The sequence below is a fragment of the Emys orbicularis genome, chromosome 23 (genome assembly GCF_028017835.1).
Source record: "Emys orbicularis isolate rEmyOrb1 chromosome 23, rEmyOrb1.hap1, whole genome shotgun sequence".
Lineage (NCBI taxonomy): Eukaryota > Metazoa > Chordata > Testudines > Emydidae > Emys > Emys orbicularis.
In genome coordinates this window covers 6,010,283-6,030,782 of record NC_088705.1, presented here as the reverse complement: position 1 = coordinate 6,030,782, position 20,500 = coordinate 6,010,283, and the positions used below count along the sequence as shown (strand labels likewise).

General features: G+C 39.9%; 1 protein-coding gene across 1 annotated transcript in view; it reads right to left on the bottom strand.

Moving 5' to 3' along the window:
• The window catches only part of NFYC (nuclear transcription factor Y subunit gamma), a 56,561-nt gene that overhangs the window by 9,742 nt on the left and 26,319 nt on the right, over positions 1-20,500 (bottom strand). Inside the window, exons 2-6 of the mRNA XM_065421632.1 lie at positions 17,817-17,929; positions 12,607-12,678; positions 9,974-10,087; positions 6,927-7,022; positions 816-989 (exon numbers count right to left, since the gene is read on the bottom strand). Coding sequence (XP_065277704.1) covers positions 816-989; positions 6,927-7,022; positions 9,974-10,087; positions 12,607-12,678; positions 17,817-17,921 — 561 coding nt within the window. The 5' untranslated portion in view covers positions 17,922-17,929. The remainder of the gene's footprint in view (positions 1-815; positions 990-6,926; positions 7,023-9,973; positions 10,088-12,606; positions 12,679-17,816; positions 17,930-20,500) is intronic.

The following is a 20,500-nucleotide window of genomic DNA, read 5'->3' as shown; positions in this document are numbered from 1 at the left end:
GTCCACACAGCAGGTACACCAGGCAATGTACAGTCATTAGCCGTTAGGATAAAATCCTGCACTGACAAGTGGATGATTAAATGACCAAATAAGTCCCTCTCCATCTCCATACACTATGGAAAAAAATGCCACTATTTCAAATGAGATGGAAACCTTCTGTCAATAGTCCTCTTGGTCTCTTTCAAAACAGTTACATAACAACACTGAAATTAATTGAAACTGTTATATAGGTTGTAAAACCAATTTACTTAGTGCAGAAAAAACCTTTCTAGCAAATCACCAGAAAGACATGAAGTTTTTCCCTCCTTCAGAGTGTTCATGGGAAGGTAAATACAGCAATTGCCCACTTGTTACGTTTTCAAACAAGCATCTATGTGCTTTCTCCTGTTCTGCCCCTGATACTTGGGAGGAGCACCCTGTGCAAAGCTACCTCATTATCCTCCTTCAAAACTCTCCTGTTCTGTGAGGCCTACAAAAAACTTGGCAACAATCACACTGCTGGTGTGCTGAGACCACAGCCTGTCATGCTGACCATATTGTCTCGCTTTTTATTTGCATCCCCCATCTATATCCACCTGTCGCCTTGTCTTATACTTAGCTTGTAGGCTCTTTGGAGCAGGGACCACCTTTCTGTTCTGTGTTTGTACAGCACCTAGCACAGCAGGGTCCTGGTCTTTGACTAGGGCTCCTAAATGCTAAGGTAACACTAGTTACTACTGGTAACATCCAGATGTGGCTTTTCATCCCCAGGGTACAGCGAGGCCTTGGCTGGCTAGGTAGAACTGTAAGCCCTCGTGCCGTGCCTGTTCACTGACCTGTCCTTGCTGAGGCTGAGCAATGATGATCTGTCCTGGCTGGATGGTAGTAGTGGATGTGGTGGTCTGTTGTCCCTGCTGTTGCCCCTGTACCTGTACTGCGGCAGGCTGTTGAGCAAGCGTGAAATAGTACTGGACAGGCTCAGCAGGAGTCACAGCCTGGCGCACCTCTTCCTAGAATACAGGAGGGGGGAAAAAAAGACTCTGCATTTTGGCTGAAATCCACTTCCATAAACAATGCTCAGTACAATGGATTCTTTAATGCTAGGTTCTAAACCGTTTAAGCCAAAGGAAAGTAAATTCAAACTGCCCTGTAAGGATAAATCAGATTGAAAATAATGGGTTTCCACAGACTTTTACTGAGCTACACAAATCAAAGCATTTCAAATTTCTAAGGTACAACGTGATCACCCATTTCATTATGAAAAGCAAATGAGCAAACAATTATCATAATTAAAACCCATGCAATTACAGTGCTTGGCAGTAAATTCCAGCAAGGCCTGTTATCTTAGCACAGTGCTAATTGGAAGTGCACCACGAAGAGACATACAAAAGCATCGCATGCCACTGAAGCCTGCTCCTTACCCTACGTGCTGAACACAAACCTCAATCTACCTCTTGCTGTGACACCACTGGGAGTTTTAAAAAGAATCTGATTTTATAACCAAACCATTCCAGAATTAAGCTATGTCTACACTGCATTTTCATCTGTAAAACTTTTGTCAGTCAGGGGCGTGAAAAAAAACACCCCTCTGTCCGACAAAAGTTTTACCGACGAAAAGCGCCAGTGTGGACACTCTCATTGGGGGTGTTGAGAGCTCTCTCTTGCCGACAAAGAGCGGCGACTCTGCGAACCTTACAGGGGCACGGCCGTAGCAGCACAGCTGTGTCCCTGTAAGCTGCGCAGTGTAGACATAGCCTTAGAACGATAGGACAAGTGATGTTGTTTTGCACGGTCTGCTTCTGCTGACAACTGAGATATCTCAGCTTTTGTCGAAGAACTGAAGATCCTGCTCTGGTCTTTTTGTTTCAAGTAAAGGAAATGCTGTACCTTTTCCCTGTTCTAGTTGATCTAAACATGGCCTTGGGAATATAGAAACAATGCTGATTAATGGAATTTCAGGAACAGAAGTAGGAATACTGGATATTATACTAGCCAGAAATGAGCTAACCCTTTAAAAAAAAAAAAAAACCCCACACATTTTAGCTCTTCGGAAATAAAGATTGCTCCTACACTTAGAATTAAATGTTGTTCCCCAGATGTTCAGTCCATGGCAGAAGGAGTAAACAACCCTCTCCCAGCTACCTTGAGTCCACAGCTGAGAGTGTAGGATGTTTACACGTGCTACAGCATGGCAGATTCCACATCACTAAAGCCTGTTGGACTCCCTGATATTAAATAAGGGCTGCCCATAGATCAGTATCAATTACACCTACTTGAGATGCCAATTAAAACAAAACAAAAACACCCAAGTGAAACAAGATCAAAGTGTATAGTCTGAACGGCTGAGGGCTTAATAATGGCATACAGAGTCTTTCATCTCTAAATTGCCTGTTCACAGTGATAATGACTGAAAGTTGTTACTATTGGATGGATTCTTAGAGACCTATGTAAAATGAGCCCAGTTCCTAATAAACATCACAGGGCTATAACTGACACTAAGTGGCACCTTTTTTTGGTCAATTTCAAGCAGGAGGAAAGGTTGAACAGACCACGGAAAACAAGCTGTCTTCTTCCATCACTGAAGTAGATTTCCTTCAGGTCAAAGCTGAGATACAGATTGGCAAAGAATGACATGGAGGAAGCATGCAATATTACTGACTCTAGTACCCTTACTGTGGATAGAGACAGAATCAGAGAGACAAGGGTGTGTGTGTGAGGAAGTATCTTTTATTGGACCAACTTCTGCTGGTGAGAGACATGAGATAAAGACAGAATTGTCAATCCTGCACTAAATAATATATATATTTGATTGAACTCTATAAAATGCAAGTGTAGTGTATTATCAAGCCCTTTCCTTAAATACACACACTCTTTTCCCAACCAAAACTAAAACATTACACAGCCTGTTGTAGCTAGGAAAGAAAGAGCTGCTGAGCTTGAATCTTGGTGTGAACAGTAATGTCAGCATCACCCAATGGTAATGCAGACAAAACATCCCACTGATTTAGTTTTACAGTTCCTCTTTCATGAGTGAATTCACTGGAGTATTTTAACTTGGCTTCCTCAAGCTCTTTGTGAGCAGTGTGAGGATCTTTGCTCTAAAGTTAGAACATATTCCATTTTGTTGTTGAAATCAAGTCTGTCCTGATCCAGTCATGAAAAATCCATGCACGGGGGGACAGCTGTAGCAGTTTCTTTACAGCAAACTACTTAGATCTCCTATTCCAAGGATTGCAACACTCAAATTCCTAACTGAGCTCTTGAACAACATTTAAATCAACTCTGCACCTCAATAAAGCATGCATTCTAGGTTAATGTTTTATAGTGCTCTGGGCAGAAACTGATTTAAATCTGAACTTGTTTAAACCAGGCTGTCTCTTTGGCTATGTCCACACTTGAGGCAGCATTGTAGAGTACAGGCACTACGCACATGGCTACATGCTGCAGCGAAAGGCTCTAGTGGGGTGGCACAGTGGAGACAGGCTCTGGCAATGGGGAGCTGCTGAAGCCTTTTCCCACTGCCAGAGCCTGTCACTGTGTCAGGGAAAGTCTCCAGCATCAGGATGCTACACTGCTAACAATATACACCCTGGGCGTATCTACCCTGGGGATTCAGGTGTGTAGGGCACTCTACTCGCCTAAACCTTGCCTCGCTGTCTACACTGCTAGATCTATCCAAGACAGCTGGGCATGCAGTGTTTGTACTCTACACACTACCACAAATGTAGTCATACTTTTTCTTTTAAATCCGTAACTTCAGTTACCACAGCAACACAACAGTGACAGTTTCTCCCCCAACTCTTTGATGTAATGAACAATAACTTGTCAGACAGTCTTAGCTGTGGCAGAGATAGACTACCAGTTTTAGCCTTAGCAATAAATAAATAAATGCAAGCCCTTCAGCCTACAGACAGCTACTCTTCAAAGTTGTTGAACTTGATGTGTTTTTCTCCACTGAAAATTCCTTCCCTACTTTGTCAATTATATCATCCACCAAAGCTCTCCCGCCCCTGAACATGGATTGCTAGTCATCCAGCAGTGTTCACAGAGGCAGGGAATATACAGGTGTTAGGTGTTAGGCTTTGAGAAATTGCAACCTATTTCAAAACAAATATTGATGTAGTTTCAGTTATTTATGCTGTGCAACCCGGATGGGAAAGCTTTGGCAATACTGATCAAAAAGAAGAATTACCATGGATTATACAGTAACAATGTTATTTGCATTTGGTGAGATAATGTACTATTGAAGTGACTTCATATTTTGGACTTAGGCAGATTACAAATATGACTTCTACAGAGGCTGCTTTTTCACGGTGAAGTGAAAGGTCAAATGAGTGAACAATGCTGTGTACATATTTTGGGTGTTTTCACTATGCTATCTGGATAGGGCCATAAAGGCACCACTGTGTAGAATCACAGAGTAGGGGAATTGAACGTGAACTCTTAGGAATCTTGATTGGCTTTTGTTATCTCAGGCTGTTACTCACTGCTTTTAGTTTCAACATGTTTATGCTGAACCAATTTTTCTGATTTTGCCAGGTTTCCTGAGATGCAGGCCCCCCATCCTCCAAACTGGCATGCACAGATTTTTCTTTGCTAGATGGCTCTTGTTTAGGGTGCATCTTTGAAAACCTGTTCTTTACATACCACAGTAGCAAACAAATTCGCTTCAGAGGAATCATTACTTTGCTATATTGTATAAGGATGAGCAGGCAGCTCTGTGGGAAGGGACTGAAGGAACCTGTGCAACGTTCTCATATGTGACATTCACCATGTGAGCAAATATATACAGAACATGGTCCCATCAAACATGTACAGAAATCATGGGAGGTTGCTGATTTTTTTCCCTATAGCAGATAATCTTCTAGGTCTTTCCTGAGTGAATAATTTCTAATAAGTGATGTTCTACTACCACTCTCAAATACTAGTATATATAATGGGATGAGGTTAGCAGCAGACCTTTTTCTGTTCACAAGAAAACCATGCTTTTCCAAGAAATGACAGGGAACGTGGTTGGGCCCAGATGACAGGAGGTCATCAAGAAAAGGGTAAATATGCAAGCCCAAAGGTTAAGGCTCTATGTTGAAAGTGCTGCTCTTTGTATCCAAAGTGAAGGAATTTTCTGTATATTACTCGCACTGGCATGTGAAGGTAAGCCTCCTTGGAATCAATGGATGACAGAAAATCTCCTAGTGATACATCTGCTGGGATCTACGTCAAAGAAAGCAGGCTGTTTTATAGCACTTCTGGGAAGTGTGAGAATAAGTTGGAGCAGAGAATTATAAGGGTTATCATGGACTTGCCACAAAGCTTTAGGCAATCTCAAACCTTCAGAAGTTGCAGTTCCAGATAAGTAAATCATTTGCTCCAGCACCTACAAAACATTGGACCTAATTATCCAGAAAGAAAGGAGTGACGAACTCCACACAATTTAAAAGGAAGTCAGGCAATGATTCCAGGAGCTACTGAACAAGGTACTGAATGAAGCATCATCTGTAAATCTAAGAATTACCTAGAAAGCTTTATGGCATTGGGTGTTAATCTAGCTGTTTAGTCTACCAGGCAGTTTGTAGAGAAGGGAGGTTCAGTAGTCTGACCGCTGGACCTAGATGAACAGCTACATATATCTACAGCTTGGTACAACAGTGGAGGAAAATAAGCCTTTTAGACAAAAGGTGATAAACTGGTCTAGCAGAAAGTTGGATTTCTGAAGCAGCAAAATTGGTCTTGAGCAGAGAAACCAGTGCTTCTTAAATACAAACCTGTTACGTTTCAAAGGAGGCCTGGTGCTCAGGATGACTGTGGCAGCCTGCCGCTGTAAACATCCGACTGAAAGCTCCCTTCTAGCACCTTACAGCTTCCAGTCAAGGATGTTTACAGTAGCAACGACTGCCCAGAAAAATGCAGAATGTGGTACTTCTACGGGAAGCAACATGTTTCCTTCTTCTCCAACAGCCTTGAAGTGTTAGCTCAACAGGTTTCTAGATGTTTAAGCATTCTTAATGTTAGCAACTTTTGTTATTTGTAACCTCTATTAGCAGCCTTGTCAACCAGCAATTACGTAGATCAGTCTCATACCAGTTTTCACTTTTAAATCAGTTACCAGTAGGTGCACAAGTTTTGTTTTCATCACATAACCTGCTCAAGCGACAACTGGACACTTGAAAGTGACAGAATGAGGAAATGCGAAAATGAAAAAAAAAAAAAGCTTCAATCTTTTTAATAACACCCCGCTCTTATATAGGGTTTTCATCAGTAAATCTCAAAGATTTAAAAAAAAAAAAAAAAAAAAAAAATTTACCAGGAAATATCATTACCCCATTTTACAGTTGGGAAACTGAAGCACAGAGAGGTAAATGGCTTGTTAAGATCATCCAGCAAGCTAGGAGCAGAGCAAGTGCTCTACCCACTAGGTTGTGCTGCCTCCCCATGGACATTACTTTAGAGGGGCCAAATGACTGCCTGTATAGAAATTATTACAAAGAAAAGCCAATTACAAACTTTTAAGGAGAAACGTTTACAAAGACAACAAATTTGTGGACTTCAGTGGTTGAAGGAATGTGGATCTTGAGCTCAGATTTCATTCAACGGGAGGAAGTTTCTGGTGTAACCACACACAGACACAACTGTGCCTACTGAGAGGATAACCAATGTTCCATTTTATACAATCCCCACTGGAGTGTTCAGTACACGTTAGATTTTAGATTTCTAAAATGTACCCAATTACATCTCTGAGGCACTGGCAACAGCAATGTTCACATTGAGAATACAGAAAAAACTAAATGTCTAAGAGATTGAAACAAATATTGAACACAAACCTACAATAAACTGTACTTGCCTTATGTTTGAACCTCACTTTATATTACTATTTAATATCAGAAGTATGTAAATAGTGGAAAAATCAAACTTATATGTAAAGAATAGTAGTAGCTGTTTTCCCAACTCACCTGACGTTTTGGAGGTTTAAGTTCATCCCTTGGAACAATATCGATGAGAAAGTCAAATTGATCAAACTTTGTAATTGCCATGGCAATATCATTCCTCTGTAACAATTCAAAAACAATGGAAATAATCCGTCAGTTTTAAAACTATCTGTTTGGTTGCGGAGTAAAATAAAAGTTGGGAATGCCCATCATATGGAACTGAATTCTCATCCTTGAAGCCCCAAATGGTCCCATTCACATAACTAGTACTATTAATTCAGAAACAGCAGAGGGCAGGCAAGCAGAATGAGAGAATCATGCAAACCGTGAGCCACCACACGCAATAAGATGATCTGTAATGGCAAAATTATCCCCTCACATCTCAGAGAGGAGCTCTCCCTTCGACCTAGGTAATCCTCCCCCCGAAAGGCAGTAGCTAGGTCAATTGAAGAATTTTTCCGGGGGTTAGGTCTGCTTCACTACATCACTCCATGGCGTGGATTTTTCACAACCCAAGTGACATAGGTTTTCTTAGAGTACACTGGCTCCGTGGATGAGGGAAAAGCAGTGGACATGTTATTCCTTGACTTTAGCAAAGCTTTTGATATGGTCTCCCACAGTATTCTTGCCAGCAAGTTAAAGAAGGCTGGATGAATGGACTATAAGGTGGATAGAAAGCTGGCTAGATCGTTGGGCTCAACGGGTAGTGATCAATGGCTCCATGTCTAGCTGGCAGCCGGTATCAAGCGGAGTGCCCCAAGGGTCGGTCCTGGGGCTGGTTTTGTTCAATATCTTCATTAATGATCTGGAGGATGACGTGGACTGCACTCTCAGCAAGATTGCAGATGACACTAAACTGGGAGGAGTGGTAGATATGCTGAAGGGTAGAGATAGGATACAGAGGGACTTAGACAAATTAGAGGATTGGGCCAAAAGAAATCTGATGAGGTTCAACAAGGACGAGTGCAGAGTCCTGCATTTAGGATGGAAGAATCCCATGCACTGCTACAGACTAGGGACCAAGTGGCTAGGCAGCAGTTCCGCAGAAAAAGACCTAGGGATTACAGTGGACAAGAAGCTGGATACGAGTCAACAGTGTGCCCTTGTTGCCAAGGCCAACAACATTTTGGGCTGTATAAGTAGAAGCATTGCCAGCAGATCGAGGGACGTGATCATTCCCCTCTATTCGGCATTGGTGAGGCCTCATCTGGAATGCTGTGTCCAGTTTTGGGCCCCTCACTACAAGAAGGATGTGGAAATACTGGAGTCCAGCAGAGAGGCAACAAAAATGATTAGGGGGCTGGAGCACATGCTTATGAGGAGAGGCTGAGGGAACTGGGATTGTTTAGTCTGCAGAAGAGAAGAATGGGGGGAGGGGGGGATTTAATAGCTCCTTTAAACTACCTGAAAGGGGGTTCCAAAGAGGATGGATCTAGACTATTCTCAGTGGTACCAGATGACAGAACAAGGAGTAATGGTCTCAAATTGCAGTGGGGGAGGTTTAGGTTGGATATTAGGAAAAACTTTTTCACTAGGAGGGTGGTGAAGCACTGGAATGGGTTACCTAGGGAGGTGGTGGAATCTCCTTCTTTAGAGGTTTTTAAGGTCAGGCTTGACAAAGCCCTGGCTGGGATGATTTAGTTGGGGATTGGTCCTGCTTTGAGCAGTGGGTTGGACTAGATGACCTCCTGAGGTCCCTTCCAACTCTGATATTCTATGATAAGAGAAGAGGCTGTTCTTGATTTAGTCACAGTTACACAGGAACTGGCTCAGGAAGTAAGTGCATGGAGCCACCAATTCACAGTGAACTTAACATAATACGTTCAATATCCTCTCAAAGGGATAATTACAAGAGGTAGTGCTATGACACTGAACTTCAACAAGGGGACTTTTCATTAGAATAGTCAGAAACAACCTGAAGGAAAAGTGACAATATTACAGTGTACCACCAGAGAGACTGTTTAAGAACATTTTAGGGTCGCAAAGTGAGCATAACCAAGCAGTTGGGGGGAGGGAGGGAAGGAGTTAACTAGGAGTTCTTAGGAGCATATTTGAGAAAAATGGTATCCCAAGTGATGTTAAGAGATCAAAGTTGACATGTAAGATGGCAATTAAGAGGACTAAGAGGAAGCGTGAAGAGCAAAGAGTTAAAAGATACAGGTGGACTGCAAAGTACATTAGAAGAAGGAAAGCCCACAGGAGAGTCAGTGAGCCTACCAAGATGAGAGGGTGGCATTGGAGACCAGGGATACTAAAATCCCTCCCCAAACTACTTATGGATTCGGAGGGTGATGCAGATATACATACCATGGAGTTACTCTCTTCAGGCATAGTGTCAGATTGAGGTATTTAAAAACAAAACAAAAAAAAGGAACTAAAAGAGTGAAATTGTGTAAGTCACCATTACTGGACAGCATTTGTCCAAGTTCTGAAGATACTCAACGACAAAGCAGCTGAATTTCTAACAAACAAGGTAATTTGTCATTAAAAACTACTTCTATAATAGACGACCATATGATGACCAAAGCTGCAAGACATCTTTAAAAATCCTGGGTCTGGTTCCAGGAATCATAGAAAAAGGAAGGGTCTTATTTGGTATTAGGAGAAATTCACTGAAGCTAGTATACATGAGCACAACAGGATTGAGATATTTGCCCTTTCTGATGTTACCTAGGATAAAAATTAGAAGGGCTATCAATCCTCACACTTCAACTTATCTGAGGCATTTGAGGGCATGTATCACCTTGGCATCTAAGTGCCAACAGTAGCCATGAAGAAAGTAAGGGAAAAAAAGCATTTTCATCTCTGTTCCACAGGTATAGTATATTTTAAAGGGGCACTGTTACAGCTGCAGGGTATTGCACCTATATCCCCTCCTCTGTGGTACACCCCAGGAGTTCCTAGTCAGGTATCCAGTCTCTAGCCATCACCTGTCTCTGGTCAGGGACCCTGTCTCACTCCCTTCTGACAGGGAGTTTTAAGGCTGCATAAGGTTCATATTTAGAAAGTAAAAGGGGTCAGAAAACACGGACTTGGCAGTTCAAGGTTTCATGGAAATAGCTCTCCATTACCTGCAGAGTCCTCCGCTTGTTATCTTCAGTGTGTATCCATGCCCGTAGCGTCAATTCTGTTATGAATATTTGAGCAGCCTTGGCAAACAGCACAGGAGCTTCAGCACTAATCATCTGTAATGAAAAATGTGCATTTCATTCACTCATCAATCAATGTACTACACTTGATTCTATCATAGAAGCTTGGTATCATATTAACAGATAAATAGTCCAGGGATGAATAAGATGGTAGTTTGGGAGATTAGGGGATTTCCACATTACATCTGAAGGCCATCTCATTGCAAGATGTGGAAGTACAAAGGGCTACCAGTTTTCAATCAAGCACTGTAGAGGAATACTGGTCAGTTACAATTTTCCTGATAAGTTTATTTATTGAAATATGAAGGTTATCAGATTTTAATTTTGCATAGCTCACTGGCTTACCCTATGCTAACACAAAGTTTTGGTCAATCTTACTCTTTAACAACAGAAGTGAAACTCCACTAACAATTCATATGATAACCTGTGAATGGAAGGCCTGTCTAATAGTTTCTTCTTTCACTTTGATGGAGGATAATCTATCCCAGCAGCTCTCACTACTTTTCAAGCTAATTTATCGTAGATGATATAATATGTATTGTGGAAGTTTAGGTTACAATTAACATTTTAGGGCCAAGTTTTCAGCACCTGTTTTAACTTTATGCTCACAAAACCCCTAACTTGCAGGAGCATATGGCATCAGTAGGTGTGAAACTGGGTAGTCAGTAATCTACTAAGCTTGCACATGAATCATTTTTATATGTGCAAATTTTGTTTGTGCAACGAGGGCACAAATTTAGAGGCCAGGTTGAGGCCTCATTTAAAAATCTAGTCCTTACAGTCAGAAGCTATCAATAGTCATTTACAAAGTGACTTACATACTAGGGTAAAGAATACAGGTAGAGTAAAAACGGATTGTAAAGATTTAAAATAAATAAATGACTCACAAGTCTCACCAAATTTCGTTTTCGTAACAGAATCTGGCTCGAATTCTCTTTCTATCAGAACTGTTTCACTTTAGCTACCTTTGTATTAGGCTTATTTCCCTGGATAATCTCCTTCCTGTTAAAAACTGGCCACCCGGAAACAATATTATTTACTTTCCATCTCCCTTTTCCCGTCATTACAGGGAATTTGGCATTAATTTAGTTAAGGCACTGAACTGAGACTCAAGAGGCTTGGATTCAATCTGGTTCAAAGTTTAAAAAATGTCTCTACGTTAACAAACGGAGCCAAAGAACACACCTTTTTCACTGAGCGTATTTAAATGTTAAAGTCTCCCAACCTACGGGTGGTATTCACACAAAAAAGGATGGAAGTCATTGGCTCCATGAACTCTCTTGGAAATTGGCATCCCATAAAAATCTTCTAATTTAAGGCAAAAAGATCATTGGATAAGTAACAAACAAACAAACAAAATCCCTGATATTTGCAGTAGGTTTTTTTGTTTTTCCTGTTATATGAGTAGATGTGCCAGATTTCCCCTTAGACCTATGCATGCCCTTATCCCCATATGGATGACGACTACAGAACTTGCCTCCATCACATGCCAAATAAATACTGATTTCTTAGTTTGCTTGTTTCAAGGGTTCAGATCTAAAATTTATGAAATAGCAAAGGCCACACTTCTGTGATAAAATGTAAAATATGATGTTTTGTACTAATATTTGAAATACCTTTGTAGGGCGGTTGCTTTTTTAAATGTCACTATGTTTATATTAAATGATTTTGTAGTTCTGTGAACGCAAAAGCCACAGAAATAAGGAGGAGATATGAAAACAGAGACAGAAGCTAGTCATTACTAGAACTGGGAAAAGACTGAAAGTCATCTGGAAATGCTTTATTCAAGACATGGTCAGGAAATTTGTTTTTAATGCAAAATGTACAAATTATGTGCCCTGCTATACAAGCTAGTTAAGTAATGAAAACAGTTGTCCAACAATGTATCTGAAAAATACTGTGAAATCTATCAAGCTGCTAACAGCTGCAGCCGCCACAATGGTGCAGTCAACTAATCTCCGTAAGGCATCCTGAGCACCTCTTCTCTATAGGTCAATAAATAATCTCCAGACTTTAATGTGTTGGGAGGAAGGATGATACTGTGGGTAAGGAACTGATTTGGGACTCAAGAGTCCGATTCAACTCCTGGCTTTCCTACAGCCTTCCTGTCTGACCTTTAGCATGTCAACTCTCTTGCCTTGGTTCCCTATATGTAAAATGGAGATATTACTTCCATTCCTCTCAGGGTTAACTCATTAATTTTTGTGAAGCACTTAGATACTGCGGTGACAGTGGCCATATAAGTACCTAGACAGAGAAGGCTGTATGAGGCACCTAACTTGGCCTACTTCATTTGACACACACATTTATCATTTTAGAGCACTCCTCAAAAAGAAACGATCACTCCAGTTTCTAGGGGGCTTTTCACAGCACGAACTGTGAAATTGTTCTGATAGCTGATGGGGTATTTTAATTCTTCTACAGATTTCAAGAACAATACGGTTGTTTTTCTTACATACACTGCAACCCAGAGAAATGACATCTATAGTGCTCATCAACAGGGTTCATAACCGTATGTTTTGTTTCACAGCGTAAAAGACCAAATATGAATTTACCTTCACATCTTCATCCAGTTTCATAATCTTCTTAATACGAGCCAGTGGGAGTTCCTGCACTCTGAAGTCTTTCTGCAGAGAGCAAAAAAAAGGAGACTTCATAAACTGTTCAACTACACATAATTCAAAACGAAAGTAAGAGATAAGTGATGTTCAGAAGAATTCAAAATTGGCCCTTTCTGCTTTAAACAGTGTATCTGTCTCCTCCTGTAAGAGGCAACGATTTTTATTCTCCAAGGTAATGTAACTACAAACACTTGATGTTTACCCTCTTATCCACTTTTCCTAGCCATTCAAATTGTTATATACTAGATCATTTCCCCCTCCATCTGCGGAATGATGCTGTGCAATAGATGGCATAGCTGCTGCCTGCAGTACAGGCGCTGGGCCCTGGAGCAGGCAGAGCAGGCCGCACTCCAAGCTCAACCTCATGGATCTTGCTCATTTCTCCCCCACCCACCCCCACGACAGACTGTGCAGAAAAAGGATAGCTCATGGAGGCGAGAGGCCAGGGGAAGACCTCTCCCCTGCAGGCTGGCGACTAGGGGGCAGCTGCTGGAGTTTGCTAGATGACTAGGAACTAGGAGGTTGTGAAAGTGGAGAGGGAGGACTGCACAAACCTGCCAGTGGGAAGCGAGAGAGAAGTGAGGTCTCTGGGCAATGTGTGTCAAGGGGAGAAGAAGTGGGGATCAAGCAAAGGAAACCAGGACCTGCATTTCTGTGCACGCGCATTTGAGGTGCATTTAAAGTTGAATTTTTAGCACACATTCGGCATTAATGGGAAGGGCTATTAAAAAAAAACCCAAAGACAAATAAAAACATGATTTGTTCTTTAAAAACATGATTTGTTCTTTAAAAACATGATTTTTATGCAAATGTCATGATTTTTTTGAGTTTTGACTCAATTTTTGAACTCTTGGGGTTGGCAAAACTACTAATTGACTTGGTACCGCATGCCATAAAATATAAAATTAACATGGCACACATTAAATGGTTAAAAACCGCTCACGTGACAGATCTCAATCTAAATGTCGACAAACAATCATCATCAAAGAGGTCCCACAGGGATCAGTTCTTGGCCGTATGATATTTAACATTTTTATCAACAACCCGGAAGAAAACAAAGCCATTACCAATAAAGTTGGCAGATGACAAAAATTGGGGAAGAGGACAGGTCATTGATACACAGCGATCCAGGTTGCTCAGTAAGCTTGGCACAAGCAAACAAAATGCATTTTCATAGGGCCAAATGTAAAGTTGCACATATAGGAACAAAGAACATAGGCTATACTCACAAGATGTGGAACTCGATCCTGCGAAGCACTGATTCTAACAAGGACTTGGAAGCTTTGGTGGATAATCAGCTGAACGTGCGCTCCCAGTTCAAAGCTGTGGCCAAAGGGGCTAATGCAATTTTTGCATGTATAACTAGGGGAATATCGAGTAGGAGCAGAGAAGTCGTATCACCTCTGTATTTGGCACTATGCGACTGCTACCTGAAAATTGTATCTAGTTCTGGTATCCACAATTGAAGAAGAATGTAAATAAATTGGAAAAAGAGTTCAAAGAGCCAGGAAATATGCCTTAGAAGAATGAAAGCCTCAAGGAGCTCAATCTATTTAGCCTAACAAGAGAAGGTTCAGAGGGGACTAGATCACGGTTTACAAATACCTACATGGGGAACAAAAAATTGACAATGGGCTCTTCAGTCTAGCAGACAACTGTCTAACTCACAAGATCCAATGGCTGGAAGTTGAAGCCAGACAAATTCAGATTGGAAATAAGGTACAATTTTTTTTATTTTTTTTTAAAACAGAAAGGGTAATTAACCACTGGAACAACTTCTCCATCACTGGCAATTTAAATCAAGATTGGATGTTTTTCTAAAAGATATGCGCTAGTTCAAACAGGAATTAATTTAGGAAAGTCCAATGGTCTATGTTATGTGGGAGGTCAAACCAGATAGTCACAGTGGTCCCTTCCAGCCTTATTATCTAGAATCTTTGAATTAGTTATGACTTCTGTGCAGATCTGTGAATCCTTTCCAGGAAATCTCATAGTGATAGAATTCTTCTCTAGGTCCTGCCACAGTTGAATAACACCTTATATTTGGTTATTTTTAGGGGGGAAATCTATTTTATTCCTGTAAATAAGTACTATGGCTATTAGACATTGCATATATTGTGTATTTATTTTGGTTTAAGAGAAGCATGGCATGTTGTCTGGCTACTACCCAGCTAAACAAGATTTAGGAATCGATTCTTCACCTTTTCTTTTTCCAAATTAAGCATCAACATTTTCACCAAGCCTCTTCTAACTTAATTCTGAAGCTGTAATGTATCATTAGTACTATTTTCTACAGTTTCTCCAAGATTAGGCTGCATTTCTCTGTGTTTTATGGGAAAAAAAACATTCTTAAACTGTTCCCCTTTTCCCCAGAATTCTAGCTGAAGTGTGCACACCACAAAAGCACAAGAACAGAAATAAAGATGGTCTCAAACAGCAGTCAACCAGAACAGTTTGTACCTCAGGTAACTGCTTTGACCCCCCCTCTACACAATACATGTAAATGAATTCTCAAATTTGTCCCAGTCCACATATGCTGCAGCACTCAGTGTGTTGGCTTTACTAGACATAATAATTTCAGTGCCTGATTACGTGCAGGGTGGCTAGATAGGACTGTTTTATAATTGTTTTTCCCCTACAGTCCTTATTAAAAATTTTCATTCAGGCAGAAGCTTACAACTCGGCATTCAACATTTTTCTAACTTGCAATGCAATAAATAGATTCACATGACAGCAGTGTTAAAAATTAAATTGCCCATACTAGGTGAGCTGTAGAATAAACCCTTACCACATGCAGATGAAGACAAACTATAGCTCTTGCACATAAGAGCTCAGTGCACGAAGGGATCAAAGTAATTAATTCTGGTCTCTGCATATAGATTGCTACATCTGTTTCTTGAGCTGAGACTGTATAACATGCTGAAAGGGGAAGCTTATCTTTAGACTACTGTATCAGGACAGGGTTCTTCATTTCAAATGGACCATCTTCAAATTGAGCCCTTTTGTTTTCAGCTAATTTAAATTAAAACCAGAAAAGTCGGCATTTAGGACAGACTACTGTAATGTCGTAGTAGAGATGTCAGTTGTTCTTGAAAAGGCATTTTTGTTATATGCCCTTATTCTCAGAGGCTTATCTTTTAAGTGGAAAAAAATCGGGCGGTGAAATCTTTCTTGTTCATTCTCAGCCTATAGACGAAATTTTAAAAAATAAATCTGACAAAATTCTGTTCAGCTCTGCGTTATTTAAGCATTTGAAAAGTGTAGGGTTTTTGTGTGTGTGTGTTTGTTAAATATTGTGCACTTTGTGTTCAGGTTATTTTTAAAACTTCACACTTGCCAAATTAATTCTTAAAGTGGGTATAATACCTTTGAAAGGAAAGTTTATCAAAATTCCACCCTCAGAATCACATCCATAATACCTGCGAACTTCAACAGGAATACGCTTATATAATAACGTAGGATAGAAAATCATGAACATATTTTATTTGAAAAATAGGAGATAACACACCAAGATGCACTGGTCTAGCTATGCACAAGCGAGAGCATGGGTATACTGAGCCCTAAACTGCCTATTACATTGATATTGGTGCTTAGATATCAAAGTGAGAAGTGTGTAGAAATATCATCGATTAAACTAAATTGGTCTAGAGAACATTGAATATTCTGAAATAAGTAATTACTGTAGAAGCCATAACTAAATATCCTGAAATTTGTGCATTTAAATTCTAACCAATAATGTTGCACAAGTGTACTTCTTCCTCAGTGGATTTCACAACTGTACAGGAAAACTGGTAGGGGAAAGGCAGAGGCCCTACTACCAGTCTGTTTCAAAGTGATGTAATCAGGTGAAGGAAGAAGCTAATGGATTTCCACTAAGGGTACGTCTACACTTACCTCCAGGTCCGACGGCAGGCAATCGATGTTCTGGGATCGATTTATCGCGTCTTGTCTAGACGCGATAAATCGATCCCGGAAGTGCTCGCCGTCGATGCTGGTACTCCAGCTCGGCGAGAGGAGTACGCGGCATCGACGGGGGAGCCTGCCTGCAGCGTCTGGACCCGCGGTAAGTTCGGACTAAGGTACTTCGAATTCAGCTACGTTATTAACGTAGCTGAATTTGCGTACCTTAGTCCGAAGTGGGGGGGTAGTGTGGACCAGGCCTAAGTATTGGGGAAACACCTAGCCCTGATCCCCCCAGATATACTTTGCAACAGAAAATTTTTTTTAGCCCTGGCACTAAAGCTATAAGTGTTGCTACTAGTGAAACTTAAAAGATATAAAATATGATTTTTTGAATGTACCAAGTCAGCAAGCAAGTTTCAAATAAAATATGACAAAATGTAAGCCCTATTCTGGAAACAGAAAATAAAAATCAATCTTCCATCTACAGATTTTCCTTAATTCTGGGAAACATCTTAACAGTGATATATATTGTTTGCTAGAATGTGGCAACTATGGAGCAAAAGTGTATACAAATTTAGAAGCACTGTCGCCATTTTACATTATGGAATTCAAACAGCAGTAAGTACATTCTGTAACACATATTCCCAATCACTTGATCGTCAGTTAATCAAAGGCAGCCAGTATCCTGATAGAATCCACAACCATTCATCTACATTTGTTTCAAAACTGCTTTTTTCCAAAGGTTTTGAATACCTTTGAAACCTTCTAGGAAATTAAGTTACAACCCTCTATATGAAACAGGTTTTGATTCCATTTTTCTCTCCCCTAAAAGGTTTTGGTTTAATCTGGAAAACTATTTATAATGGATTACTATTGTGTCTCCATAAACTATGAAATATGTAAATTTGATTTCATTATCGCTGACCTACATCCCAAATGTTGGTAAAAGCGTACATTTAGACAAATCAGCTCACTTCAGCTACATGATGATCATTTTCTAACCCCCCAGCTGAGCTAGGAAGCTTCTTGCATGGGGCCAAGTTCTGCCTTGAGATACTTATTCACTAATTCGACTGTTGACTCCAAAGGGACTTATCTGTACATATCTGAAAGAAGAATTTGGCCAAATGTAGTTGGTTTTTGAAAATATTTTACTATAAGACACTGAAGTAACAGGTAACTCCTGTTGTACTAAACATTTTCTTAAGGTTTTATCACATTGTCAAAGGACACTCTCTTACCACTGTTAGATTTCGAATCTCCTCCATGACCCGAGGCCAGAAAGACTGCAGGCTTTGCTGAGCATCACTACTGCCAGCGGCGCCAAAGCCACCATCTGTGGACATGGTGATAACTGGGGGAGGAGGAGGGGGGGAAAAAAAAGAAACATTAGTAGAGATGGAGGAGACAATAGAGTCAAAAAGTCCTAGAGTTTTTCCTGAATCACTTTGCAAAAGTCTCCAAACAAGACAAGACTATCAAGTTCACACAACAGTGTGTGAAACTACCTGTTCTCTCCAAAAAAAGACTCCAACATAGTTTCAAAGATCTGAAGGTTGGCAAGAAGTTAGTCACTCCCTTTTATTATTGGAATGCACACACTATAGTTCTATTAAATGTCTAGTCCAAAAAGGCTATTATGATGTCCACTGAAGAATTAAAAGACCACCAATATCTTATCAGATCTGAAAAGCCTGCAAACTTACTAGAGTAAACACCAATCAAGAACAGGGTGAGCAAACAGGAGGTCATCTCTATTTTGGCTTCCATCCACTATGAGTTATCTACACTAGTACTGTTTTTTAAAAATTAGAATCAACTTAATTCAACAAAATCAAAGAAATTGTTATGCAGCTACTACTTTGCATTAGCCCACACTACTGTAAATCACAAATTTTAAGCTGAAGGTGTCTACTTACCCTTTTTTGTATTTTATTAAACTGTGCTTGTCATTTGACACTCTAGAACTGAAGTTTGGGAAGCAAATTCTGTTAGACTTTAGAACTATTCAGAATCTATTTCATGGATACCTTATAAGAGACCAAACTGAAGATGTATGCTAACACTTGTAATTGTGATCAACAAATTTACAAAATATACAGCAACTAAATTACAACCACAGTGGAGAAGAATAGGACTGACAGGCAGATAGCTATACAAAAGTTAAAAAAAATATCAAAAAAAAAAAAATATCGAACTTGGGTTTACATGCCACTGAAATACTGGGCCAATCCCTGTACCCTTCACATGCAAGTACCTCCTGGAAGAAACTGCAAGATCAAACCCTGTATGTGCGACTAAAAAAATGTAAAAACAATGAGGAGTACTTGTGGCACCTTAGCCCACGAAAGCTTATGCCCAAATAAATGTGTTCGTCTCTAAGGTACCACAAGTACTCCTGGTTGTTTTTGCTGATACAGACTAACACGGCTATCACTTTGAAACCTAAAAAAATGTATAACATTTAAGCCAGAAGTGGCTAATGCTGGACAAGCCCAAATATGCTCTTAAAAAGCACTTTAATTCACTCAGGGTGAAGTGTGATTCCTCTAGAATTTCTGACAATCTAACAATCTTTAACACTCTAGCAAAAGAATGCTTAAGACGTGCTGTGTTTACACACTAGAATCATTCCAATTCTGATGGCATGTATGAATTACAGAAATGTAGAACACTGCAAGACAGAACTTGTTATTCCCCAGGCATAAGAAGTGTTTCAGGGAATGCCAAAGGAGTCACTGCTCACTTCCCAAATGAACAAAGAAATTAAATGTTATGCTAAATGTTCTCTTGGGTCATCCAAAGTCGCTTTGATGTTTCCATTTAAAAAAAGCCACTCCTAAAAGTTCAGTGGGTTGTGGGGAGAGAAACTATGCGCTGCTTTTCAAAAGACAAATCTCAACATATATATGTCTGGTGATATAATGGGAAAAGGCGTGGGGCAAAATTTAGAGCTGGCATATTAGGCACAATTCCCATTCACTTCTGATCCAATGCATATAATGGTTTATTTCTGTCTCTTCAAGCTGAAGGAGGAGCAAAGTAATTTTGAAGTTTTATGCGACGTGGTTTAGAATGTTGTCTGGGGGAGATTACTGTGGGCTTTAGACCCGTTGTGCCAAATACAATAATTACTCTTCATAAAAGAATATTGTTAGATAAGCCTACAGTAGGACATTCATGGCTAGTTAGGTACAAACTAACTAAACAGTATGCTCATAAATTCAGGACATATTGAAAGAAGTGCTGTGAATGGTTACATTTAATTTTTTTAATTTGTTGGGGTAGTTTGACAGGGTATAAATACCTACAAAAATGAGATTAACCTATAAATATTTGGCTAGTATCCACAAACTGTTGCAATAATGGTAAAAATCAAGGCAAAAGCAGTTACAAAATTTCTCTGGAAACAGAAATGACCAGCGGGTTATTCCGTAATTCTAACTGCAGCCAATTTTCATAATTAAGCCACCTATGAATGAAAAATCTTCAAATATTTAAAAGGAAAATAAAAGTAGATAAAATATTTTAACTAAGTCTTGTAACTGAATTCTGAATTTGTGCATCTCTGCTTTGTCACATGAACAGAAATATAGATTTAGGAATGCACAAGCTAATCCTTGAAATCTGCTCTGTGATGGCAATATGCTCTATGTAACTGAACTCGCATATCAATAACACTAAGACGGGACAGGGACTTTCCCTCAACTCATGATGCAATTCACTCAAAAGGCAAAACCAACAGTTATTCAAGCTTATGCTTCAAAGATGATTTGCATTCAAATCCATTTAATACCACAGTGAATTACAACAGCAAGAAACAGAAAAGCAAAATAAAACAAACCAAGAAAAAAAAACACCAGCCACTAGGAAAATATTTCTAAAACCTACATGGATATTACTCAATTGTTTTATCTAATGCTGA